Source organism: Puma concolor, chromosome A2 (genome assembly GCF_028749965.1).
Source record: "Puma concolor isolate L17-30 chromosome A2, mPumCon1.1.hap2, whole genome shotgun sequence".
Classification (NCBI taxonomy): domain Eukaryota; kingdom Metazoa; phylum Chordata; class Mammalia; order Carnivora; family Felidae; genus Puma; species Puma concolor.
The window spans coordinates 170959215-170983778 of record NC_141668.1 but is presented as its reverse complement, the minus strand read 5'-3'; the positions used below and the strand labels follow the sequence as shown (position 1 = coordinate 170983778).

General features: G+C 65.1%; 4 protein-coding genes across 15 annotated transcripts in view; 3 read left to right on the top strand and 1 right to left on the bottom strand.

Moving 5' to 3' along the window:
- The window catches only part of DOT1L (DOT1 like histone lysine methyltransferase), a 63982-nt gene extending 57246 nt beyond the window's left edge, over positions 1 to 6736 (top strand). For 5 of the 6 annotated variants that reach the window (XM_086699605.1, XM_086699604.1, XM_086699607.1 and 2 more), the window contains 3 exons: positions 101 to 1024; positions 1810 to 2362; positions 3854 to 6736. In XM_086699605.1, the coding sequence (XP_086555731.1) occupies positions 101 to 1024; positions 1810 to 2327 (1442 nt within the window). In that variant the 3' untranslated portion in view covers positions 2328 to 2362; positions 3854 to 6736. The remainder of the gene's footprint in view (positions 1 to 100; positions 1025 to 1809; positions 2363 to 3853) is intronic. The other variant, XM_086699606.1, reaches the window with a different exon arrangement.
- Positions 6737 to 7290: 554 nt separating this feature from the next.
- Positions 7291 to 9671, bottom strand: PLEKHJ1 (pleckstrin homology domain containing J1). 2 transcript variants are annotated; one of them, XR_015248603.1, is made up of 7 exons: positions 9464 to 9671; positions 9295 to 9362; positions 9135 to 9201; positions 8148 to 8238; positions 7991 to 8054; positions 7710 to 7904; positions 7291 to 7474 (listed from the first exon to the last, which is right to left on the bottom strand). XR_015248603.1 is itself a non-coding variant. In XM_086699645.1 (6 exons), the coding sequence occupies exons 1-6, from the start codon at positions 9669 to 9671 to the stop codon at positions 7839 to 7841; spliced, it is 564 nt and encodes a 187-aa protein (XP_086555771.1). In that variant the 3' UTR covers positions 7291 to 7838. The 2 variants fall into 2 exon arrangements, 1 of the variants encoding a protein (XP_086555771.1); XM_086699645.1 differs by having other exon boundaries at positions 7291 to 7904.
- Positions 9672 to 9820: 149 nt separating this feature from the next.
- SF3A2 (splicing factor 3a subunit 2) lies at positions 9821 to 20970 on the top strand. Of its 6 annotated transcripts, none has more exons than XM_086699624.1 (10): positions 9821 to 9935; positions 14635 to 14694; positions 15066 to 15229; positions 16454 to 16525; positions 17556 to 17602; positions 18031 to 18140; positions 19309 to 19358; positions 19439 to 19579; positions 19904 to 19972; positions 20077 to 20970. In XM_086699624.1, the coding sequence occupies exons 3-10, from the start codon at positions 15104 to 15106 to the stop codon at positions 20854 to 20856; spliced, it is 1395 nt and encodes a 464-aa protein (XP_086555750.1). In that variant the 5' UTR covers positions 9821 to 9935; positions 14635 to 14694; positions 15066 to 15103; the 3' UTR covers positions 20857 to 20970. The 6 variants fall into 6 exon arrangements, with proteins under 6 accessions (XP_086555750.1, XP_086555747.1, XP_086555746.1 ...); XM_086699621.1 differs by having other exon boundaries at positions 14635 to 14718; XM_086699620.1 differs by lacking the exon at positions 9821 to 9935 and adding an exon at positions 10013 to 10151 and having other exon boundaries at positions 14632 to 14718.
- A 488-nt stretch (positions 20971 to 21458) lies between these two features.
- Positions 21459 to 24533, top strand: AMH (anti-Mullerian hormone). The gene is made up of 5 exons (XM_086699618.1): positions 21459 to 22174; positions 22731 to 22873; positions 23092 to 23200; positions 23291 to 23450; positions 23527 to 24533. The coding sequence occupies exons 1-5, from the start codon at positions 21736 to 21738 to the stop codon at positions 24446 to 24448; spliced, it is 1773 nt and encodes a 590-aa protein (XP_086555744.1). The 5' UTR covers positions 21459 to 21735; the 3' UTR covers positions 24449 to 24533.
- Positions 24534 to 24564: the final 31 nt, after the last annotated feature.

Below are 24564 nucleotides of genomic sequence, written 5' to 3'. Positions count from 1 at the left end.
CTCTGAGCCCCCGGCCCCTCAGAGGCCCAGCACCTCGTCTCCTGCCCCGCTCGGCCCTCGGAGGTGCCTGCGCCTCACGGGCTGCACGTCTCCTCGGCAGGTGGTGGCCTGGCTGGGAGGAAGCCGACCCCTGCCGGTGAGCCCACCAACAGCAGCAAGTGGAAGTCTACCTTTTCGCCCATCTCCGACCTCGGCCTGGCCAAGTGCGCCGACAGCCCGCTGCAGGCCGGCTCCGCCCTGAGCCAGAACTCCCTGTTCGCTTTCCGGCCCCCCCTGGAGGAGCCCGGCTCGGCCGACGCCAAGCTGGCCGCCCACCCCAGGAAAAGCTTTCCCGGTGCCCTGTCGGGGGCAGGCGGGCTGAGCCCAAGCAGCAACCCTCCCAACGGCTTCGCCTTCAGCGGGGGCCTGGCCGCCGACCTCAGTTTACACAGCTTCAGTGATGGTGCTTCTCTCTCCCACAAGGTCCCCGAGGCGGCAGGCCTGGGCGCCCCCCTGAGCTTTCCCGCCCCCCGGGGCAAGGACAGCGCTGCAGAGCCTGGGCCCTTTGTGAACAAGAGGCAGCTGGACGGCGCGGGCGGCCCCAAGGGCAGGGAGGCAGGCGAGCCGGGCCCCCCGGCGTGTGGGCCCCCGGACAAGGCCTCGCTGGCGCACGGCAAGCCGGGCAAGGGCCGGGACCGTGAGCCCGACCTGAAGAACGGCCACAACCTCTTCATTGCAGCCGCCAACGTGCCCCCCGGGGGCCTCCTCAGTGGCCCGGGCCTCGCCACGGCGGCGTCCTCAGTGGTCAGCGCGGCCCCCTCCGCCCAGGCGCACCGCCCCTTCCTGGGCACATTTGCCCCCGGCCCGCAGTTCGCCCTGGGCCCCATGTCGCTGCAGGCCAACCTGGGCTCGTCTGTGCTGCAGTCCCTGTTTGGCTCCGTGCCGGCCGCCGGCCTGGTGCACGTCTCGTCTGCCGCAACCAGACTGACCAACTCGCACGCCATGGGCAGCTTTCCCTCCGGGGTGGCAGGCGGCGCAGTTGGAGGTAGGCGGACGCGCGTCTCTCTCGTGTGACTCTCGGGTCCTGTGGGCCGCACGCCATCGCCGACACCCTCCTGGACCGCCGGGTTAATGACAACTGCTTTCCAGGTTCCCTTGCAGGGCCCCCTAAGGGGCGAGAGGCTGTGCCCGTGTGTCCCCTCGGGTCCACTTTGCACCCGTCACCTCGTTCCTTTTCGTGAGCTGCAGACGCGCCTGTGGCGTGGGCAGAGCGCCCACGCGTGAGTCGGCCTGTGTCAGGTCCTCGGGCCGTGACGGTGTCCCTTGTACCTTCGGGAGAGCTGGCGCCACGACTAGGGCTTTGTCTCATCCCCGTGGAGGCCACCTGTCGAACCTGACACGGCCCATGGGTCCGGGCGGCCGCGGGGGGCCGGCGCTGGGCGAGAGCCGGCGGCCGTGGCGCCTGCCGCGTGGTGGCACCGTGTAGGGGTGGAGAGGAGCCGCGTGGCTGGGCCGGGCCGGGCCCACCGCGGGGTCCCAGCCAGCTCTGTGGTGGGCGCAGGCGGGCAGGACCCCGTCCTGTGGCTGGGAGCCCCGGGCAGGTGCGCCCGCAGGTGAGTCACACCGGCCGCCCGCGCCCCTCCCCCACCCCCCCCCACCCCCCCCCCCCCCCCCCCGCTGCTTGCTGCTTTGCCCCCCTCCCCCCCCACCCCCCTCCCCCCGCGTCGCACGCGGAGCTGCGGCCGCTGTCTGCTTCCCGATGTCTCGCTCTCTTCGCCCGACTGGAGAGTGCCCCCCTGTTGAAGCTGAGTTTTTCTCTCCTGTTTGCAGGTGTCTTTAACCACGCGGTGCCTTCCGCCTCCGCTCATCCGTTTGGAGCCAGTTTCGGCAGCGGGGCTGCGTGTCGCAGCGCCACGCTGAGCTTAACCCCGCTGCAGGCGGTGGCCGGCGCCCCGCCCCCGCCCCCACCGGGGCAGCCTGCCCTCCCCGCGCCCCCTCCCCCTAACGCCGCCTTGCCTCCCGCCCCCGCACTGCTCCCGGCTAACTCTGAGCCCGCGCTTCTGCAGAACCTCGCGTCCCTCCCGGCTAACCAGGCTTTCTTACCCGCCTCCTCTGCCGCCTCTCTGCAGCCTGCTAACGCCTCTCTGTCCATCAAGCTCGCCTCCCTCCCGCACAAGGCCCCCCGCCCCTCCTTCACGGTGCACCACCAGCCCCTGCCCGGGCTGGCCCTGGCCCAGGCCGCGCCCGTGATCCCACAGGCCAGCTCCACGGGGCCGTCCGCCGTGTGGGTTTCCCTTGGCATGCCGCCTCCGTATGCCGCGCGCCTTGCGGGGGTTAAGCCAAGATAAAGACCTTGCTTAGCTAGCGGTTCGTATTCTGTAAGGTAAGGCTAGAGCCCAACCAGGGGGCCCGTATGAGACCCTGAACTGTCTGTCCTTCCTTCCACAGAGAGTGGACGGGCCCGCAGGGCTCCGAGGAGGGGCCCAGGGGACCCAGGCTGTTCCGCCTCGGGTGGAGACGGTCGGTTCTGAGAGGTGCAAGGGAAAGCCAGGGAAACCGGGGCTGGCCGTGTGTACCAGCCTCCAGGACGGCTGAGCAGCCGCCACGGAGCTCGAGGGAGTGGCCGGCTCTCGCTGCCCGGCCCAGACCTTTAGGGCAAGCCCCATGGGCCCCCGGCCACAGGGGCAGTTCCGAGCTCAGCCTCGCCGTCTGTCTGCTCTTGGGCCTCCCGCAGCCTGTCTCCCCGGTGCGCTTTGTAGGTCTTAAGGAAAAGGCAGTGTGTAGACGGCCATCCAAACTTGGCGTTCGAGCCTCGGGCTCCTGAGCTGGAGCCCCCTGCCTGCAGGCCCTGGGAGCCAGTGGGTATGGGGCTGCGTGGCACCGGCCAGAGAGGAAGGGGCTGCCTAGGTCGTGGGCAGCGCTTTGTGCTGGTGGCCGCAGCACACAGCCCCTCCTGCTCGGAGGAACGCGGCCCCTGCCTTGGGGCGGTCAGTGGAGGTTCAGCGGAGGGCAGTGTAGGAAGGGCCCGTGCTTGGAAACGGGTGAGGAAGGTCTCTGGGAGGCCTGTTCGGGGAGGGCTTGCGTCCGCTCCTCTGCCGGCCGTGTGCCCGCGTTAGGAAGCCAGGCCCTGGTGCAGCTGGCGTGGCCACTTCTGGTGCTGCTTGGCGTCCCTGGGGGTGAGGGGCCTTCCAGGCGAGGACTTGAGAAAAGGAAGCCGGGCGCTGACAGGGTGCTGGGGGCCGGGCCGTCCTCAACCGTCTGCCGCGTGTTTAAGTGGAAACAGACGGGAGGGGCGGGGGCCGCTGGAGTCTGATGCCCTCCCGGTCAGAGTGCAGGTCGGTAGACAGCCCGGACTGAGGTTGTGCCTCAGTCCTGTTGGAAAAGTCCAGAAGGTAGAGCAGCCTTCGCGTGTGGTGGCCTCACGCTGTCAGAGCAGGCGTTTTGTGCGGCCGAGACTGGCTTCGAAGAGGTCAGAGGTGTACGCGTGGAAGCGTCTGGGCAGCAGGCTCCGGTCCTGGCCCACAGTGGACCACTGCTGCTGTCGCACGCGGTCCCCCCCCCCCCCCCCCCCGGGGCGGGACTGTGAGCAGTGCCTGGCAGGTGGCGGCGGCCCGGCTCCAAGGCTCCTGGGGAGGAGGAGGGCCGGGGGGGGGGGGGGGGGGGGGGGGGGGGGGTGGACCGGGGGGCGGGGGGCGGGGCTGGGGAGGGGGCGGTCCCTGCCAGCAGAGGTGGGGCCTGCAGCGACCACAGCCTGTCTGTCTGACCGTGCGCCGCCATTTGTCTGTAGGAGGTGTGGCTCCCTGGCCTGGGGGAATGTGCGGGTCCCCCGAGCGGAACGCTAATGCTGCCTTTCCTCCCGCGCTGGTCTCCGCAGGTAACTAGGATTCTACCTCAACCGTGAGACCTATGCACGCACGGGCTGGGCCGGCGGTGCGGCAGCGGCCACGGGACGGCGGGACAGACCGAGGACAGGGGACGAGGCTCTACTGTGAATCAGCGCTGCGCACACCTGCGGGAGATGCTGGGGCCTGGCTCCAGCTCGTACTGTTGATAGTTTTAGATAAAGTATTTATCGTTTTTTAAAAAGTATAAACATTCTGACTTATTTTACTCCACCGGAGTCGTAAAGGCGACCTATTGAGAAATGTAAATACTATATATGAGAGGATCTATATAAAGACGTCCACCCGAAGGACTGGCCCGCCCGCGGACACGCTGACCGCCGGTCCCGGTGCTATCTCGACGCGGGCCTCGCTGCCGCCTCGTCCTCTTGGTGCTGACTGGAGGTTGACCAACGCCAAACCCAGGCCGTGAGGCGCCTGCCCTGTTTGTCCCCGCCGCTCTTCCTATACCAAAGGCACGGCTGTCTCCAGGCGGGGGGTGGCTCGCTCTGTTGTGACATTCCTCAGAAGAAGCCCCCTCCCCATCACTGTGAACGGCTCCCACCAGACTGTTGCCCCCCCCCCACCCACCCCACCCCCCACCCCCCCCCACCCCCGGTCCTGGGATCAGCGCCTTTGGCATAGGAACGGCCCGTGGGCGTGGGAGGGCCAGGCCCTCCCCGCTCCTGCACGGAGCCCGTTCTGAGTGGTGCTCGCGAGGAAGGTCTGGTACCCGACTCCCCGCTGGCGTGGCCAGCTGGCGCGGCAAGTGCGTTTACTTTTGTGCGTCTCTGCTCGTCTGGGGCTCACGCCGCCGTCCACCAAAGCGCGTAGTAAGCTCACGGCACGTTGGCCGGTGACGTGGGGCAGGTTAGTCACGGGTGCCTGGTGTGTGTGTACAGAAGAGAGTCACGCTGATGAGTGACAGTATTTTATAGAGATGTGATGAAAATTTATAAATTTCATAGACTTGACTTCATTTATTTTTAGATTGTATAACGCACAGTAAACTAAAAAAGAAAAGAGAAAAGTGAGGGGGGAAACCTTTCTATTTATTCAAGTGCACACAGTGGCAGGGGCCCAGGGCCGGCCCTCAGCCCCGGACTCTGCGTCACCGCGGCTCCTGGGGCAGAGCGGACAGGCCCCGCGTCCCGCCCGTGTCTCTCTGGCCAGTTGGCATTGCTGCTCCCGGTCTCAGCCGGCCCCTACCCCGGAGCAGCCTTGATGGTGCTTGGGAATGAATGCACTGGGGGGACAGGCGACCAGGGAAAAGTCAGGAGAGTCGTTTTAGGTGTTTCCAGAGGTCACCAGCAAGGTCCAGCATAGCAGTCTGTGACTGGTCCCGGGTCCCCCAGCTGACCAGTGCTGTGTCTCTCCACAGTCTTCAGAAGGGTGCCCCCCCCCCCCCCCCCGAAGCCTTCCATCCCCTGAAAGGACCAACGTCAGCCAAGGTCCTGGGAGGGGACCCGAACCCCAAGACGGGGGAGGGGTCAGAGCCCTGTCCTCAGGTGCTTGCACCCACCAAGGAACACAGGCAGCTTGCCTCTTTCTGAAGGTGGGCTGTGCGTAGGGTCTAACCTGTTGCTCAAGTAAAGGCCTTGAGCTCCTGCCTCGTCTGGTCTGGCCAGCAAGGCTGCCTCCCTCCAAGTGTGGATGCCAGGAGTCCTCTGCCTACCTGGGAGGGTCGGTGTGGTGGGCCGAGGCCAGGCCCCACTTCCTCCTCACCCCTAGGGGCGGGGCTGGAGGATGGTTTTCTGCCTCCCGCCACCTCAAGATGGCGGACCGGTCTACGCAGGGCAGGTCTGGCCACTGGCTCAGCTTTGGAAGTTGGCCGGACCCCTGGTTTCCACCAGCCAGACCCTCCCTGCAAGAGCCCTGCTTTCCTGCTTGCTCTGGGGGTGATGTCGCTAGTCCAGACCAATAGTTGAGGCAGAAGATGGTGCTCGTGATGGGTTCTTGAAATTGGCTCATCCTCCTGTAACTGGTGGTCATGGCTCCCTCCCTCTGGGCCGGTGCTCCCCGGCGTGTGAAGGTGCTGTGCCTCGCCCCTGTGAACCCCAAGCCCTGGCCTCCTGGACAAGGCGGTGTCTGCTCGGCCTCTCTGAGAGGGTGCCCTCCCACCCCGTGTCAGGAGCCCAGGGCTCCCTAAAAACTACAGGGTGCGCAGCGGAGAGGTCACGGCACAAGTCCCTGGTCTAGAACAGGGCAACCCTGTACACAAACACTGCATCGCTTCGGGGGGGTCCCCAGCGACGTGCCATACGCACCCTCCCGATAGAAACGGCGCACACACACGAGCGTCGGTGTGCAATCTCAGCGGCCCCGCTGTCCCTGGCGGGTTAGGCTAGGGAGTCTCCTTCCTGAGCCCCTCGGCCCTCCTGACCGCGGGACCAGTCCCCCCCGCCGCCAACAGCAAGGCCGGCTGTGGGAGGGAAGGCAGCGCAGCGGTGGTGCGCAAGGCCCCGGTGCCGCCGCTGACTGCGGGCACCTTCAGGGAAGTCCGGTGGGCCGCAGGGTGGCTCTGCTCAGGAAAACCCAACAAGGAAAGCGGCCCCCCGGGCAGTCGCCGTTTCTCACAGCCACAGACGGACGCGTGCGAGCCTCACGCGCCCCTCTTGGTCCACACCGCTCTCTCCACAGCAGGACACGGTTCCTTTCTGGCCCCTGTCCTCCTCCCCATGGTCCAGCCACACTGGCTCGTTTTTCGTGTGTCCACCTTAATTTGTAACTCAGATGGGGCTTCGCTTTGTGTTTCTGGTAGACTGTGTTTCAGTTGGGGGTGGGTGCTGCCTCGACCCTCCTCGTGTCCTAAGAGAACCCCAACGCACTCTGCATCTCCACCTCTAGGCGCTGTAATAAAATACTTTCCATTTGAACCTGGTCTGCTGGAACCATTTCTTTCTGCTTACGACAGGGTGAGGGAGAGGCATGAGGGCCAGGGGCCACACTCCCCACTCCCCAAGTGGGAGGACTGGGGCTCACAGAAGAAGCCCCCCAAGGCAGCCGTGAGACCATGACTGTGAGCACCCATCTCAGGGAGGGCCCGCCCCGCCCCGCCCCGCCCGGCCCTTGCCTACACCTGAATAGGTCAGTGCAACCCAGCACGCTTCCCTTTTGAAGTAAAACCCAAATAATTTAGGACTTTTACGTTGGCAAAATGCTTCCTGAGGTCCTGCCTGGACTCAAGGGAGGCCTGGGACCTGGAAGTGGGGTCCAGTCAGGATCACCTTAGGGTTCCTCACCCAGCCTCCCCGTCTCTCCGTGGTCTGGTTCTAGGTCTCTCTGATCCAGGCAGGCCAGCCCTTCCTCCCGGGGAACTTAAACCTCTGGCCTGGAGAGCACTGCTGTTCCATTTAGGCCCTGCTTCCTTCTGGAGCCGGCTCAACCACCCGGCCCGCCAGCCCTCCACGTGTCCACTGCAGCACCGTCCCACGTGGAAAAGAGGCACCTTTATTTGAACAGAACAAGCACGCTGGCCTGAGTCAATGCTTGCAGCTCCCCGCCCGGAGGTGCCCAGCCAGGGCCTGCCCGTCGGCAGGAGTAGAATTCACAGTGGCTCCAGGAGGCCCGGCCCCCACGCCCTTCACAGCATCATCTAGCTTCGTACATTCAGCCTGCACAGGGAAGCAGGGCTGCACCAGCCTTGGGCGCTTCAGGCCCCAGATGGATACACCCAAGGGCTGGACACAGCTTCTGGGAGGGGACACTCATCCCCCGGTAGCAGCATGTGGCACCAGCAGGTGCCAGACCAGTCTGGGGGAGGGGGGGGGGTCAGGGGGTGGGCCTGAGGCACCAGGTGGGGGTGGGGGTGGGGTCACTGGGTTGTCTCTCCAACCTGCCCCCGCCCACCTCCACCAGTCTTGGGTTTCTGAAGTCTGCTGCAGCAAATCCAGGCTCGGCCAGGAACCCCAGGGCCTGGTGAGGACGGGGAGGGCTCTTCCAGCCCCAGTAGAAAAGCTGAAAAGCCCCACCCCACACTCAGGCCTTCAAGCCACCCAGCTGGAACCTGGCCTCCTCGGAGATGCCAAACTGCTCCAGGGGGTCCTGTGCGGGTGAACAGGTGGTGTCAGCTCAGGCCCCAGAGGCCCCACTCCATCCGCCCCCCCCCCCCCCCCCAGCCCTCTGTGCACCTTGCCGGTCATTTTCTGGATCTCATTTCTGTAGAATATAAGGCTTCTCCGCATGAACTCGTAGCTGGGGGAGAAAGCGACGTGTGCTCACAGAGTCCTGCTCTGCCCCCGGCCCAGACCGCACCCCCCCCCCGCCCCCACCGGGCCCACACCCCACCTGGCTCGACGCAGAGCCCCCATCCACTCCTGACACTGTTCCTCACTGCGGCACTCAAAGTGATACTTCCTCTCCGGATCCTCGATGAAGCCTGCAGGGGGAGGCAGTCCCCATCTCATTCCCCGGCTCAACACCCGCCCCCCCCCCCGCACCTCCCCCTCCCCCTCAGGCCTCAGCTTCCCGAGACCTCTGTCCAAAACTGTCCTTTCCTCCAGTCCAAGTCCAGGCTCAGGACTTCTCACCAGCTGTGCCCTGGATGGATTTCTGTCCCTAAAACTGTACGTTCAAGTCTAGAACCTAAACACGTGACCTTATTTGAATACACAACAGTTACCAAGGTAATGACTTACTATGAGATTAGACTACAACAAAACTGGCACCAAGTCTAGCAGAATTTGTGTCCTTGTCAAAAATGAAAATCCGGACACAACCAAACAAGGAGAGTAAACCACGTGAGAGTGAACACAGGCTGGGGGGACATGATTCTACAGAGAAGCGCGGGCAAGGAGCACCCTGGATCGCTGGCGACCCCCAGAAGTCAGGAAAGCATGGCAAAACGTCTTCTTAACAAGGAACCACCCCTGCACACACCCTGATCACAGACTTCCACCCTCCAGATCTGGGGGAGCACACGTTCCTGCCGTTTAAGCCCTTCACGTGTGGCATGGGAAACTTGTAGAAACTCCGTCTTTCCTCGCTGCCAACCCGACCCCCTCAGGACCCAGGAGGATGCTCCGCAGGGCCCAGAGGACGGCACCCGAAGGGTGCAGGGCTCCCCAGCGAGAGACAAAGTCCTAGTGGATCTGGGGCGGGCACCGCGGGGCGCTAGAATCCGGCGCCCGCCCAGCGGGAAGGCCCAGCTCGACCTTGGGCAGCCCGGGGCAGTGGACTTGATCTCGGCAGAGGCAGGCGGGGCAGGGCGGGGCAGGGCGGGGCAGGGCGGGGCTGGGGTCGCGGCCGGCCTCGTCCGCCACGCCCGACACTCACTGATGGAGAAGCCGCTGGGCTCTTCCTGGGTGACTCTGCAGTGCTCCAGCAGTAGGGCTCCGACGGGCTGCGGGAAGAGGAGGAGCAGGCGAGGGTGGGGGCGCGCCTCCGGGGGAACCCCGGCCCCCGTGCGCTCCAGGGCGCCCCCCGGGCGGCCTACCTCGGCCTCGTCCGTCCGAAAGTAGAAAAGGAAGTTGACCACCAGCTTCACCAATCGCCGCTTCAGCACTGCGAGCACAGGGCAGGCTCGCGCGGGCTCGGTGGCCGCCCACCCCCCCTCCGCCCGCCCGCGTCCCCCTGCGCCCGCCTCGGTGACCCGGCCCGCTCACCGCTGCCTTTCTTGGGGCCCCGCATGCCGAGCTCGGCCGCCAGCTCGGCCGGCTGCCGGGAGAGCGCCTGCAGCTCCTTCTCGTTGTAGCGCATGGCGCCGCCCGGACCCAAAACACGGAGCGCGAGCCGCGCCCTCCGGGCCGCCGGCCGCCCTCGCGCCAAAAAAGTCCCACAGCGCCGTCCTCCCGGAAGTACTACCGCAGCCATTGCGCTTGCGCGCTGCCGAACCACCCATCCCGTCGACCTCGGGCGCGCGGCGCGCAGGAGACAGTAAACAAAACAGACGATCGTCACATATAACTGCGCAACAAGCTGGATCCGGGGTGGGAACAGAGTAAGGTACCCTCACGACCAGTGGCGCCCTTTGCCGAAGCGGACAGAAGCAGGCGGAGCGGAACGAGTCGCAACCCGACCTCCCGCGAGACCTGAGCCCGCGCGAATTAGAGCCACCGAGAAGGCGTCAAGAGGCTGGCGCGCACGCGCACTTAGAATCCCGGCCTGTACTCTCAGTCCCGCCCCCTTTTCTCGCGCCTCCCGAGCCTCCGGCCCACCTCTCCGGCCTGGGCGGGCATGCGCACTCGGGAGGCCCTGCCCGCTTCGTCCCCGGAAGTATTTCCCTAGGATGAGATGCGCTTGCGCGTAACGTAGTCGTAGTGGCGGCGGGCGCGGAGTGAGGAACGGAGCACGGTGAGGGCGCGGGGGGGGGGGCCCGAGGCCCTGGCTTCCCTGGACGGGAGCGTACGCGGGCGGCGGGGGGTGCGAGCGAGGGCCGGGCGGCTTTGGGGTTCCCGACGGCCGCGCGCCAGGAGAGCCAAACGAGTCCCGCGTCCTCGGAAGTCTCTCCGTAGGCCCGTGGGATCGGGTCGGGTGGCGGCTCACATGGTGCCCTCCGCGCCCCCAGGACCCCTGCGAGCCCTGATTTGCGGGTCTTCGCCGTGGTTGTGCGGTCCTGAGTCTCTCGGGTCCGGGAAGCTTCCATGCCCGCCCCTGTTGTGTGGGGGATATAACGGCCGCCCCGGGCCCGCCGAGTAGGGAGCGCGGTCCTGGGGGCGGGGCGCTCGGCGCCGCCCCTGGGCGGCCAGAGCCCGTTAACTGGCCCTGGTCAGACTCGCGTGTCCGGGGCTGCTTTTCCTGGCCGAGAGGAGCTGGCGCTGATCATCCGCTTGCTAGCTTCCCGCTCCCTCGTTGGGCCCCGGAGGCCGCCTCCCTCTCCGTAAAGCGAGCCCTTGCTTTTGTAAGGAGCGGGTCTCTCTGGCCGTGTGGGTTTGGGGCCTGACCTGCTGAGTTCTCTGATGATTGGTGGGTCTTGTTTTCTGCCTCCCGCCCACCCACGGCAGCTTCCCCTTCCGCTCTCTGAATGCGTTTTCTGCAGTTTTAGCGACATCGTTAGACCTGTTTCCTGAGGCTGAAAGTATTCTCTGCTGCGAAGGCAATTATCGGGGTCACTTGTGTGCTTTTCTCCCATTGTTCTCCCTCCCCCCCCCAAAAAAAAACCCCCCTAACTTCTGCATTTTTCCTGTTAGCCTGGTTTTCTTGACCTGTTTTTTCCTCGAAGCTCCCAACATCTCAACACGTATTGATTGTATTTTTCCCTGGGTTTAAACAAATTGTTTCCTCGTCCCTCACCCACCTCCACCCCCACCACAGAAGCATCCCCTCAGAGGCTGGCACGTGCCTGCTTCTGTCCCCTGCAGCGGAGCAGCTGTCTAGAACTTTCTGTGCGTGTTCTCCTGAGTTGGCTTCTGTTTTCAGTCGGATCATCTGTTTGTTTTCCTTCGTTGTGTCGGGATGCATCTCCAGATAGCTTTCAAAGGACTTGATTTTGAGTCCTTGGTTATTTCCTTACCCTCGCGGTTGGAAATTGGAGTGTAGAAGTCTAGGTTGAAAATTCATCTTGAGACTGAGAAAGTGTTGCTTATCTCTGGTTTGATTCTCCTTTGGTGTCTGACCTTTTGTTTCTGTTTTTCTCCTTTGATAGAAACTGGAGGTTTTTCTTGGCAGTGTAGAGTTTCACGATTGTTTTCATTGATGGGTTTTTGTTTGTTTCTGTCTGAACTGTCAGATTCCCTCAGCCCTGGGGTATTGTTTCTCTCTCTGGTAGGGCTCTCCGTGCTTTCTATTATTGCTCTGAAATTTGACCTATTTTCCCCTTTTTTATTCCCTTTTGTAAAAGGCTTGCTTAATTTGTACTTCCAAGCTCTCACGTTCTGTGTTTTGTTTGGATCATTCCGTGTTTCTGAAGTTTCCTTCTGGTTTTAATTCGCCTTGCTAACTTTTGGCGGGTTGCACTGCTTTCGTGGTGTAGTGCCCTGTCCGGTAATCAAGGAGGACGCTGCCATCGTCTGGGGAGGTTTCTGTCAGGTTTCTTTCTTCCTTTTCTTCCTTTCTTCATTTCCTTTCCTCCTTTTCCTTTTCCTTTCCTTCCTTTCTTGATACACGGGGTTTTTCATATCTGGTTATGTTTGAATTGCCAGCTTCACTTAGTGAGTCTCACTGCCCGGCCAGCCTGGGAAGGCGCTGGTGTTTTCTCTGGGGCGTGCGAGACCCCAGTGGCCAGAGTCCCAGGAGCTGGTCTCTGGTGCTCCCAGGAGAATGCGGTCTCTGGTGCTCTTGCTGGGGGCCTCCAGCTGGCCCTGCTGGGCAAGGCGTGGGGGAAGGGCAGGCTGCCTGCTGTTTGGTGGGCAGGTTTTGATGGGATTCCCTCTTTTCGGCCTGGCCCTCCCTCCTCTCCTGGACTCTCCCCCACAGTGCCAGCCCAAGTGCAGTGTCCCTTCGTTCCAGTCCTTCTGACGATGAAACTCCAGTCTGTGCGAGCAGTCTGTCGAGGCCCCTGGGCACGAGATCTCTTGGGGATGGAGGCAGGCAGGGACAGGGATGATGTGTGCAGTGCGCTGCTAGGAACCAGCAGTTTGGGTCTCCAGTGGTCACTGGTTTCCCTCTGACGTGGCGACCAGTTCAGTATCTGAGTCGGGTTTCCCTGAGCTGACACCCGCGGGGCACACTCCCCAGCCGGCCTCTAGCATTGGAGGGCCTTATCTCGCCATTAAGAAGGAACCGGGCTCATCACCAAACTTGTGGGAACCCTTGGCTTTGTTAAAACGTTGCCTTCCGGGGCGCCTGGGTGGCGCAGTCGGTTAAGCGTCCGACTTCAGCCAGGTCACGATCTCGCGGTCCGTGAGTTCGAGCCCCGCGTCAGGCTCTGGGCTGACGGCTCAGAGCCTGGAGCCTGTTTCAGATTCTGTGTCTCCCTCTCTCTCTGCCCCTCCCCCGTTCATGCTCTGTCTCTCTCTGTCCCAAAAATAAATAAACGTTAAAAAAACAAAAAAAAACAAAAAAAAAAAAAAAAAGTTGCCTTCCGAGTCACTTGGGCAACTCTTTGCTCCCACTGGGTCCGTGGAGTGTTCCGGAAGCGTCACCCATGTAACACATGACGGGAAACAAGGCATCAGCACAAACTGTGTCCTGGGCCTTGAGCTTGTGTCGTCCTCTCCTCTGCAGACGGGGGGGACACCGCTTCCTCCTGAGTCCGGCCCTGACTCCGGAGAGTTGCCTTTGTTTTCTGTTTCTGGCAACAGCCATCCTGATGGGCAGGAGGCAGTGCGTCCGTGGGGTTTTGATTTGCGGTTCCCTAGGGACAGTGACGTTGAGCACGTTTTCATCTACTGTCAGCTGCTGCTCACTTGATCAGCACACGCTCCCCCACAGGCACCCCATTTCATTGTTTGGGCGAACGCTCTCCCGTAACGTCCTTGAGAAGGTGGGAGGCTCCTCACGGAGCCCCGTAAGTCACTCAAGACCTGTGGGAGAGACCTCCCCAGCCCCGGCCGTGCTGCGGGCAGCAGCGAGGGCCAGTCGTGTCCCTCTGTGCTCCCCCCTACCCCCCTGACCCCAGGAGTTTCTCACCACTTCCCCCAGAAACGCTGGAGTCTCCCAAGGCACAGCGGGTGCTTCACGGCAGATGCCGGCACAGCTCAACCCCTGGCAGGGCCTCCCCCGCGGAGCCTGTGACCAGGTCTGGCAGCCAGGACCACGGGGATCCCCCCTGGGAGGGTTGGGGTGCAGCTTTCCCTGGGCTCGCCGCAAACGGCACAGGTGGCGAGGCAGCGGGGGTTCCGTGGGCCAGTGCGCTTGCCTCCCTGGCAGGGGGTGCTCCTGGCGTTGTACCCTCTTCTCAGGACCAAGTGCCGTGTGATGGAGTGATTGGGATAGTTGGCGGTGCTTGGCCTCCGCACTTGGCCTGACAGCATTTCAAAGTGGGAAGCTCCAGGCGTCCTTCTGTAATACAGGGTCTGACCCTGTGACCGGTATAACTGCCCTGAGTCGGCAGCCATCCGGAAGGTCGCGTTGCTGGTTCCCGGGTGTGAGGTCTTCGTGTGCTCATCCAGAGGATAAGAACCGGGCCAGGGAGAGGTCGAGGTTCCTCTAGAGTTACAGGGTGACTCCAAGGTCCACAGCACAGCTGGTCTGTACCCTGTGTGTTCCTTGCGTGTGGCCACTATAGCAAATCGCCACGAAGTTAGTGGTTTAAGGGCTACAGACTTATTACTGTGCGGTTCTGGAAATCAGAAGTATAAAACGGAGGGCTGTGCTCCTTCTAGGGGCCCCAGGGAGCCCTGTCTCCCCCTTTTTCCGGCTTCCAGAGGCACCGCGTCCTCGGCCTGTGGCCCCTCCTCATCCTCGCGGCCGGCAGCACAGGGTCTGCCCGGCTCTCTGCCTCCCACCCTCTGCCTCCCTTGTGAGGACACTGGGCCCCTGGGGAACCCAGGGTCTCCCCCACTTCGGGACCTTGAGTCGATCCCACCTGCAAGGTCCTTTTTTCCATATGTGGTTCCACGTTTACTGTTTTGGGGATTAGAATGGGGGCGTCTTTGTGCGGTCATGTTCACTGCTGGGCCTGTCCCTATGAGTTCACTTCTGCAGAGACAAGATAGTGTGGGTTTAAGCCAGCGGGGCTGATACTGACCAGTCAAGAGGGAGAGTGTTCAGAGACGCGAGAGAGGTGTCTGGGGGTTGGGTTTGAGCCGAGTCTGGAAGAACGTGGGAGGCACTGTGGCAGGGAGTGGAACAGGGTATCGAGGGCTCAGGGGAGCCCTCCTGGGCCACAGTCAGGTCTTGAATGTCTCTTGTGCGTTAGGAGGAACAGGTAGATTCTCTTCTTCCTCTTCAGCAGGTTTTCGGCTGAGCTACAGGACTCCGGAGAAGTGAGCAGACGCAGAGACTTCGGGCCAAGGTCCGGGAAGGCTTCCTGAAGCAGGTGGCTTGGCCGTTTCTTCCTCGTTGCCCTTTTGGGTCTCTGAGCCTTTGCACCTTTCGGGCTGCGGGGGCTTCCTGTCCAGGCCTCCCCCAGGGCCAGGCATCCTGTTTATCCTGTTCCTGGTTTGTGCGTGCCTGGGCCATTCTGGGCCCTCAGCCTACCTGAAGATTGGCGGGGGTGGGGGGCGATGAGGCTTGTCCCCATCAGGAGCTGGGGGGGGTGGGAGACTATGGGGTGGGGGGCAGAGGGAGGGATGGGAGACTGTAGAGGGTGGGGGGGGGGGTGTCTCTCCTGCCCTGTCCCCTGCTGTGCCCTGCACTGTCACAGCCTCTCTTTTGTCCCTGCAGGTTTCTCCGGGGTCTGGTAAAATCCCAACGCCATCACCATGGACTTCCAGCATCGCCCTGGGGGTAAGACGGGAAGTGGAGGCGTGGCCTCCTCCTCAGAGAGCAACCGAGACCGCAGGGAGCGCCTCCGGCAGCTGGCCCTGGAGACCATTGACATCAACAAGGTGGGTGGAACCGAGGGCAGGAAGCCCCCCTCCGTCCCGTGTTCCCTCGCTCTGCCTTCCGTCAGTGGAGCCACATTCAGTACGCCCGCACCTGGTGCCGTTCGCCCCGCTGCCCAGCGCTCTGGGCCTCGGGTCCCGGTCTGTAATCAAGGGAACTTGACCTAGAGCAACTCCAGCTGTCCACCTCAGAGACCGCCTGCTGTTCAGAGTGGGGGAGGTGGGTTATCGCGTGAGCTTTTTGTGTGACTGACTGACCAGAGGCGTGGGGAATTGCCGGTGGCGAGGACTGAGACAGCGTCGTGTGGATTGACGTTCTGGCCGTGAGCAGTGAAGGGCAACGTTTTATTTGGCGGTTCAGAGCTATCGGTAGACCGAGATTTGCCCGTCGGCACTGCGGACATTTAGGGCCAGAGCATCCTGGGTGCTGTCGGCAGCCCAGCAGCATCCCGGCCCCCACCCACTCAGTGCCAGGATCACCCCAACTGTGACAAACTCCAGTGTCCCCAGACGTCCCCCAGTGTGCCCTGGGTCCACGCATGGTGCCCCTTAGACTTCAAACTCCTCTGAGACGAGAGCTCTCACCGTGGGCCAGGCCTCACCTGTGAGGTCAGCTCTGTTCCCGTCCCCATTTTCCCAAGGAGACGAGGGAGAACCGTCACGGCCAACGACGACACAGTCACGGGACAGCGAGTTAGGATTTGAACCCCCGTGGGTCTGTGCCGCCGCCCCTCTTCGTGGAAGGCTGCGTGGCTGGCCTGGGAACCCCGTGCGCAGAGACCAGGGTCTCCACGGGCCTTTGTTGAGGCGTTTGCTTTTGTTCTGGTGTCTGGCTTGTGCCGCAGAGCTTGGCAAAGCCGGCGAGGTTAGCGACGGGCCCCTGGCCTGGCCTGGCCTGGCCTGGGAGGCGGGCGCCCAGCCGTGCCGTCCTGGCTCTGCTTCCTTCCGGACCTGGAACCGCCACCGGGGCGGGGTGGAGAACCAGTATCGTGGGCCCCCAGCCCTGCCGAGCGGCCTGTGTCCACAGGATCCGGGGGGGGGAGTTGTGTGGTGCTGCCTCAGGAGGGCCCCGTGGAGCCTGGGCCACGGGCTCCTCCCAGCCCCCTGTCCTCGAACGCCTGCCCGAGGGAAAGCAGCCGCCTCTGCTGCTTGGACAAAGACCAGGCTCTGGCTCTTCGCAGCGCGTGCGGGGCCACGGTCGCCGCTGACGGATGTTTCTCTCCCCAGGACCCTTACTTCATGAAGAACCACCTGGGCTCCTACGAGTGCAAGCTGTGCCTGACCCTGCACAACAACGAGGTGTGTTCTCGGCTCTGGGGTGGATTCCGCTGCTGCGCGTCGGGGTCCCCCGCCGCGTGGCCCGGCAGCGCTGCCCCCTTTGTAGTTCCGGGACATCGTTCAGAGCCTGCCCGAGGGTGGAGGGGCTCGGGCCTGCTACCTCAGCAGACTGTGCTCTCGGGCACGTCCTTTAGGGGAGACCCTGCGTGCTCCGGGCACAGGCCAAGCACCCCGTCCCCGGTCTGCGTCCCCCCCACCAAGTCCCCCTGCTGCGCCGTAACCCCCACTGCTACCGTTACTGCGGGAGCGCGCCGTCGGCCCTGGGCCAGGCCCGTGCCCGGGAGTTCTAGATCCGGTTTTTGGGATCTCGTCGGTGTGGCTCCAACTGGGCTCTTTCAGTGACAGGAGGTCGTAGTCCGCCGCGTGCGCACGGTGCGCGGATCCGCTCCGGAGCGAGTAGATCCGGCTTTCCCCTTTCCCGTTGTTGAGCGTTCGGGTTGTTTGCGGTCACAAGTGGTGCCGAGTCGCGCGGTCTGTCCCCCTCGGCAGTGCTGACAGACGAGTCGGGTCGTTCTCGGGGGATGCTGAGCCGTGTCCCCCACCCGCTCGATGCCAGGACCGCCCCGGTCACGACCGCCACAAACTTCCCCAGACTCCACCAGTGCTCCCCTGGCAATCGAGAAACGGGGAGTTCGCCCCGCTCCGTGCGGAGAGGTCCCCTGGGCTGTTGTCAGGTCGGACCCCGGCGGTCCCGGGGCACGTCACTTGGGGGGTACCAGCCTCCACCGTGCAGCCGGGCCCACTGATCACCCCCCGCGGTGGTGGGCAGCGAGCCTTCCCGAGCCCCACACGCTGTGACAGCGGGCGCTCGCAGACGCCTTCTCCGGCTCGGTGTTGCTCCGCTTCGTGCGAACGTGCCGGAGCTTGTCCGTCCGGCAGCCACCCAGCGCCCGCCTCGAGGCAGGGCCTGTGGACAGAGGCCGGCTCCTCTCTGCCCTCCCCGCCCTCGCTCACCTGGTCTCGAACCACCCGTGTGCTTTTCCCGCTGCAGGGGAGTTACCTGGCGCACACCCAGGGGAAGAAGCATCAGACCAACTTGTGAGTACCTGGGCCCCCTTCCGGCGCCCGGGGTCCAGCCCCTCCAGGAGCTGCTTCACGGGGTCTCCCGGGCCTTGGGGCTGAGCAGAGGGTGGGCGCGAGGAGGGGTGGGAGGTGCTCTTTCCCCAGCGGTCAAGCTGATCGTGCTGCGGCCTGGGGCTTCTGTAACGCGGGGAGAGAGGTGAGGGTCACAGAAGACCTCCTAGTGAGGGGCAGCACAAAATGTGATGGGGACAGAGGTGCCCCGAGCCTGTCCCAGCCCCGCTGCGTGCGAACCCTGGGACCCCCAACCAGCACCCCCACCCCCGTGCCCCTGGCCTCTCAAACTCCCAAGGTCGCTGTGAGGGTTGGACAGCTCCCAGCACCTGGGCCTGTGGCCTTGGCGGCCCGTGTGGGGGGCCACGGTGCCATCTCTGTCCCGCCTGCAGGGCCCGGCGAGCCGCCAAGGAGGCCAAAGAGGCCCCCGCCCAGCCGGCGCCAGAGAAGGTCAAGGTGGAGGTGAAGAAGTTTGTGAAGATCGGCCGCCCGGGCTACAAAGGTAATTCTGTCTGGGGACGGTCTGGCCCGCAGCCGGGGCTGGGCGTGACCCCCAGCCCTGTCCTTGAGCCACACAGAAGCTGCTGTTGTCTGGCCCTTTGCTGCGGAGACCCCCACTTGTCCGTGCCTCTCCTGTTTCCCATCGGAAGGACTAGGCTGGGACCAGCGGCCCCCCTGGGGCCCCCCTTCCTGTGAACTTTCCCAGACAGCCCTAACAGAGTGTCACGGCTTCTCGGGCCCCGTGTCCCCGTGTCTTGGGAGCAGGTGGTTCTTTACTGTGCTGTTGGGCGACGTGAGTGACCATGGAGGGGAGGCCCTTTCCTTGACCTTGGGACAGGGTGTTGGTGCTTCAGCCTGAAGGAGGAGAGGGTGAAGGTCTGTGTAAGAAACCACTTATTTAGTGGAACTGACGGCAGAGACGAGGGTTCTTGGATCACCTGCCAGAAAGTAGGTTAAGTGGCTCCATTGGAATATAGAGGACTACGTTTCCGGGAGTTAGAAAGAAAAAGCTACCAGGCAGCTGTTCTAACTAAAGGTAGCGACATCTGTGCATGACTGGCACTCCAAGCCCGACACAGCAGCGCAAAGGTCCTGGGGCAGGTCTGCTTGATAAGCTAGGGCTGGGATGACAGGATCTGAGGGGGGGGGGGGGGGGCAGATGGAGGCCACCAAAGGCCTTTGGGCCATGGTAGGCCACCTGGTCTCTGTCCTGAGTGTCATGGGGAGACGCTGGAGGGCTTGGGGGGGAGCGCGGCATGTTCCAGAGCTGTATGGAGAGCGGTCTGCGAGTGAGAACAGGGCCACTGGAGGCCTGTGCAGGGCTCTAACGTGAAGGGCGTCCTCCCAGAAGCAGGGGCACAGACCCTGCTTGCTGTGTGTGCACAGCGTGCCCCCGCTTCAGATTCCGTGGAGTGTCGTCCCAGGCCTCGAGGTGAGGGCCACAGGGCCCTCATCCTGCCCACGCGCACCCCTGACTCCGTGACCTCAGGCAGGGACCCCACGGTCCTGGGCGGTAGCCGTCCCAGGTACACGTAGCCCTGGTTCACCAGCCAGACGACGGGCCCCAGCGTCCTGCCCTCCCGTTCGCGGGTGGCGTTCGTCCACACCCGTGGTCCCTTAGCCTCCGGGAGCACGAGCTGGCCTGGACCTGATCCCTTCGTGTGTTGCAGTGACGAAGCAGAGGGACACAGAGATGGGCCAGCAGAGTCTCCTCTTCCAGGTAGGGGCAGCCGGAGCCCGACTGGGGGTGGGAGGGGGTCCCTTGAACGGCGGCGCTGCCACCTGCCCTCCCCCCCACAGATCGACTACCCCGAGATCGCCGAGGGCGTCATGCCCCGCCACCGCTTTATGTCCGCCTACGAGCAGAGGATCGAGCCTCCGGACCGGCGCTGGCAGTACCTCCTGATGGCCGCCGAGCCCTACGAGACCATCGCCTTCAAGGTAGCACCCACGGGGTCCCCCAGCAGCCATCCCCCAGTGGGTCGCGGCCTCTGGAAGGCGGGGGAGCTGTGTGAACCGACAGCCGGGGGCTGGGCGTCCAGAGGTGGGTCCCCACCGAAGGGCAGAGAGCCTGACGTGACCCTGGTGGGAAGACACCCTTGTGTGGCCAGGCTGTTTGGGGACCCGTAATCCCGTCCCGGGCAAAGAGCACAGCCTTTCCCCGGGACCCCAGGGCTGCTAGGTAGCCGGGCTGGGACATCAGCCGCCGCCACCCCAGATCCGGCGTGGTCCTCAAGGCCCCGCTCCACCCCCGTCCCCACACAGGTGCCAAGCAGGGAGATTGACAAGGCCGAGGGCAAGTTCTGGACCCACTGGAATCGGGAAACGAAGCAGGTGAGTGAGTGGGTCTGGGTCCAGGCGCTCGTGGGGCCTTGGGCATCTGCCCCGGCCGGCCTGTCCCCTCTGGACCGCCGCTCAGCCCCCTCCGTCTTCTCCAGTTTTTCCTCCAGTTCCACTTCAAGATGGAGAAGCCTCCAGCCCCGCCAAGCCTCCCTGCTGGGCCCCCCGGGGTGAAGCGCCCCCCGCCCCCCCTGATGAACGGTCTGCCCCCCCGGCCACCGCTGCCAGAGTCTCTGCCCCCGCCACCGCCAGGAGGCCTGCCCCTTCCGCCCATGCCGCCCAGCGGGCCTGCACCCTCCGGGCCTCCGGGCCCTCCCCAGCTGCCCCCACCAGCTCCTGGGGTCCACCCCCCAACGTCTGGGGTCCACCCCCCGGCTCCCGGGGTCCACCCCCCGACACCAGTGGTGCACCCCCCAGCATCTGGGGTTCACCCCCCTGCTCCGGGCGTCCACCCTCCAGCCCCGGGGGTCCACCCCCCTGCCCCGGGTGTCCACCCTCCCCCATCTGCTGGGGTTCACCCCCAGGCCCCAGGGGTCCACCCTCCAGCTCCTGCAGTTCACCCCCAAGCTCCGGGGGTGCACCCCGCAGCTCCCGCGGTTCACCCCCAGGCCCCTGGCGTCCACCCTCCAGCTCCTGGGGTCCACCCCCCAGCCCCAGGGATCCACCCCCAGCCTCCTGGGGTTCACCCCCCACCTCCTGGGGTCCACCCATCTGCTCCTGGGGTCCATCCTCCAGCTCCTGGGGTTCACCCCCAGCCTCCTGGAGTTCACCCCTCAAATCCCGGGGTTCACCCCCCAACTCCCATGCCTCCGATGCTGAGGCCCCCACTGCCCTCCGAGGGCCCTGGGAACATTCCGCCCCCTCCCCCAGCCAACTAAAAAGCCGCCCCTTCTCCAGGCCAGTTCGCCGTCTTGTCCTGTTTCTCTCCAAGCTATGTGCTTTTGTGCAGGGTTGTGCCATGTGTCCGGCGGTCATTAAACGGTCTCCCCTGATGCCCGAAGTGACCTGCTGTGTGGGGGAATGGGGGGGGGGTGGGGGAGGCTCTGTGGGTCAGTAGGTGTGGTAGCTTCACTCGCTGCTGGTGAACACCCACATGCACCCCCACCATATATGTGGGGAGCTTGGGGTTGGGGCCTCGGTGTCCCTGTGTCCTCCCAGGATGCCGGTGGGTGAAGGACAGACCCAGGCAGTCAGCAGCGGGTCTGGGCTCTCTCCTGCGGCCGCTCCCCCTCCTTGGGGTCTTCAGCCAAATGGCTGTGCTTCTGCAGCTCCAGGGTGCCAAGAGGCAGTGTGAGCGAGCACTTGGGGAGCCCCAGCTTCGCTGGGAGACCACCCTCTGGCCAAGCCCATGCACCCAGCGGTCTGAACACCAAGATCTCTGGTCCCCATCAGAGCCGGGTGCCGGAGGCCTCCAGGGCGCCTGCCCCCCCCGCCCCCATCCCAGAGCTGTTGATCGTCTGCGCTGTCGCTCCCTGGTCTGGTTCCCAGTCCCTCCTGCAGAGGGGAAAACCTCATCAAGGACAGTCGTTGGACCAACTGGGCACGGGCGGCACTCTATCACGGGTAGGAAGATAGGCGGTCAGGCTGGAACAGAAGAGGCTTTGAGAGGCTCCTCTGCCCGCCCAGGCCCACGGTGGGGCACCAGACGTTGGCCCCCAAGGTCACACCCCAGAAGGAGATAGGGGCTTTGCTCCTGCACAAACATCCCGGTCTCCTCCATAGAAGCCAGAGCAACACGGCCCCTCACAGCAGCCGGGATGCCTGGTCTGCTCTCTCCGCCGGCCCTGGTGCTGTCGGTGATGGGGGCTCTGCTGATGGCCGGGGACCCTGGGGAAGAGGTCTCCAGCACCCCGGCCCTGCCTGGAGGGCCAGCCACAGGCACCGGGGGTCTCATCTTCCACCCGGATTGGGACTGGCAGCCCCCGGGCAGTCCCCAAGACCCCCTGTGCCTGGTGACGCTGGACAGGGGTGGTAACGGGAGCGGCTCCCCGCTTCGGGTGGTGGGGGCGCTGAGAGGCTATGAGCTCGCCTTCCTCGAGGCTGTGCGGCGGGCCCGCTGGGGTCCCCACGGCCTGGCCACCTTCGGAGTTTGCGCCCCCAGGGGCAGGCAGGCCGCCCTGTTCTCTCTGCGGCAGCTGCAGGCGTGGCTGGGGGAGCCCGGGGGGCGGCGGCTGGTGGTGCTGCACCTGGAGGAAGGTACGTAGGGAGGGGGCCGCGGCCTGGGCGGTGCCACGCTGCCACCACTCTTTCCAGACCGGGTCCTGCCGGAGCCCAACCCTAGACCCATCTTGGCCTCCTGGGAAGGCTGAGGCTGAGGGCCCGGGAAGTGGGGGCCCTTCGTGTCTGGGGGCTGCAAATCCCCCAATGCTTTGCTTCCAAGCCCACCCTTCCTGCATCCCTCCTGGGAGGTGTTCACCGCCCCCCCACCCCATGAAGGAGCAGAAGGGAGTCGGGGCAGAGCCATGCTCCGCCCACACCCCCCCCCCCCAAGGGTAGCGTGTGGCCTGTTCCCAGGAGCTGCTGGAGGAAATGGTTTCCCAGGGGACCCTATGGGCTCCCCCCACTAAGGAGAGCCCCAGACAGAGACCCCAGGGGTGCTCCAGGCTCCTCGTATTGGGGCAAGGCCCTGCACCCGATGTCTGGGTGTCAAGCCTCTCCAGGTATGGGTGGGGGCTCTCCCCGCAGGACTGCAAGACGGGCTTCGGGGAGGGGCTGGGGCAACCCCTTCCCTATTTGTCCCTCCCGGCCACAGTGACATGGGAGCCGACACCCTCACTGAAGTTCCAGGAGCCCCCGCCTGGAGGGGCTGGTCCCCTAGAGCTGGCGATGCTGGTGCTGTACCCTGGCCCTGGCCCCGAGGTCACGGTCACAAGGGCTGGGCTGCCAGGCACCCAGGTACCGGGGTGTTGAAGGGGGTTAGTTCGGGGGCCTCCAGGAGCCCTCACCCAGCAGAGGAGGGGGGATGGGGTTTTTTAACTGTGCTGAACAGAAAGATTCCAAGTCCCCTGGTTGGAACCTTGAAGGGGGGTGTCAAGGGCAATGGGCAGAGCAGGGCTGGTGTCCTCGCCTCCCCCCCCCCCCACCTGGCTAGGCTGAGCCCCCCGTCTCCACAGAACCTCTGTCAGTCCCCGGACACCCGCTACCTGGTGCTGGCGGTGGACCACCCAGAAGGGGCCTGGCGCAGCCCGGGGCTCACCCTGACCCTGCAACCCCGCAGAGACGGTAGGCTCTCCAAGAGAGGGACCAGGCAATGGTGGGCGGCCCGCGGTCCTCCGCCCCCGCTCAGCCAGGCCCCCGTGCCCCGCCACGCAGGTGCGCCCCTGAGCACGGCCCAGCTGCAGGAGCTGCTGTTCGGCCCCGATCCCCGCTGCTTCACACGCATGACCCCGGCGCTGCTCCTGCTGCCGGGGCCCGCGCCTGCACCGCTGCCCGCGCGTGGCCTGCTGGACCAAGTGCCTCTCCCGCCGCCCAGGTGTGCGCAGGCCCACGTTGGGGGTGTCGGGAGGGGAACCCTGCACCTGCCCCTACCGCCCAACTCCGCCTTCCAGGCCCTCCCAGGAGCAGGCGCCTAAGGAGCCACGGTCCAGCGCCGACCCCTTCCTGGAGACGCTCACGCGCCTGGTGCGCGCGCTGCGGGGGCCCCCGGCCGAGGCCTCGCCGCCGCGCCTGGCCCTGGACCCCGGCGCGCTGGCCGGCTTCCCGCAGGGCCTGGTCAACCTGTCGGACCCCGCGGCGCAGGAGCGCCTGCTCAACGGTGGCGACGAGCCGCTGCTGCTGCTTCTGCTGCCACCCGCCACGCCCACCGCCGCCGCCGCCGCCGCCGGGGACCCCGCGCCGCCTCGCGGCCCGGCGTCCGCGCCCTGGGCCGCCGGCCTAGCGCGTCGCGTGGCCGCCGAGCTGCAGGCCGCGGCCGCCGAGCTGCGCGGGCTCCCGGGGCTGCCGCCGGCCGCCACGCCGCTGCTGGCGCGCCTGCTCGCGCTGTGCCCGGGGGATTCGGGGGACTCGGGGGACTCGGGGGACCCGGGGGCTCCCGGCGGCCCGGGCGGCCCGCTGCGCGCGCTCCTGCTGCTCAAGGCGCTGCAGGGTCTGCGCGCGGAGTGGCGCGGGCGCGAGCAGGGCGGACCGGCGCGGGCGCAGCGCAGCGCGGGGGCCGGGGCAGCCGACGGGCCGTGCGCGCTGCGCGAGCTGAGCGTGGACCTGCGCGCCGAGCGCTCCGTGCTCATCCCGGAGACGTACCAGGCCAACAACTGCCAGGGCGCGTGCGGCTGGCCGCAGTCCGACCGCAACCCGCGCTACGGCAACCACGTGGTGCTGCTGCTCAAGATGCAGGCCCGCGGCGCCGCCCTGGCGCGCCCGCCCTGCTGCGTGCCCACGGCCTACGCGGGCAAGCTCCTCATCAGCCTGTCGGAGGAGCGCATCAGCGCGCACCACGTGCCCAACATGGTGGCCACCGAGTGCGGCTGCCGGTGAGCCCCGCACCGTGCCCCCCGAGTGGCGTCCCCGCCCATATTTATTCGGACCCCCATCATCGCCCCAATAAAGACCAGCAAGCACAGGCTGACGTCTGTGTGTGTGTGTGTGTGTGC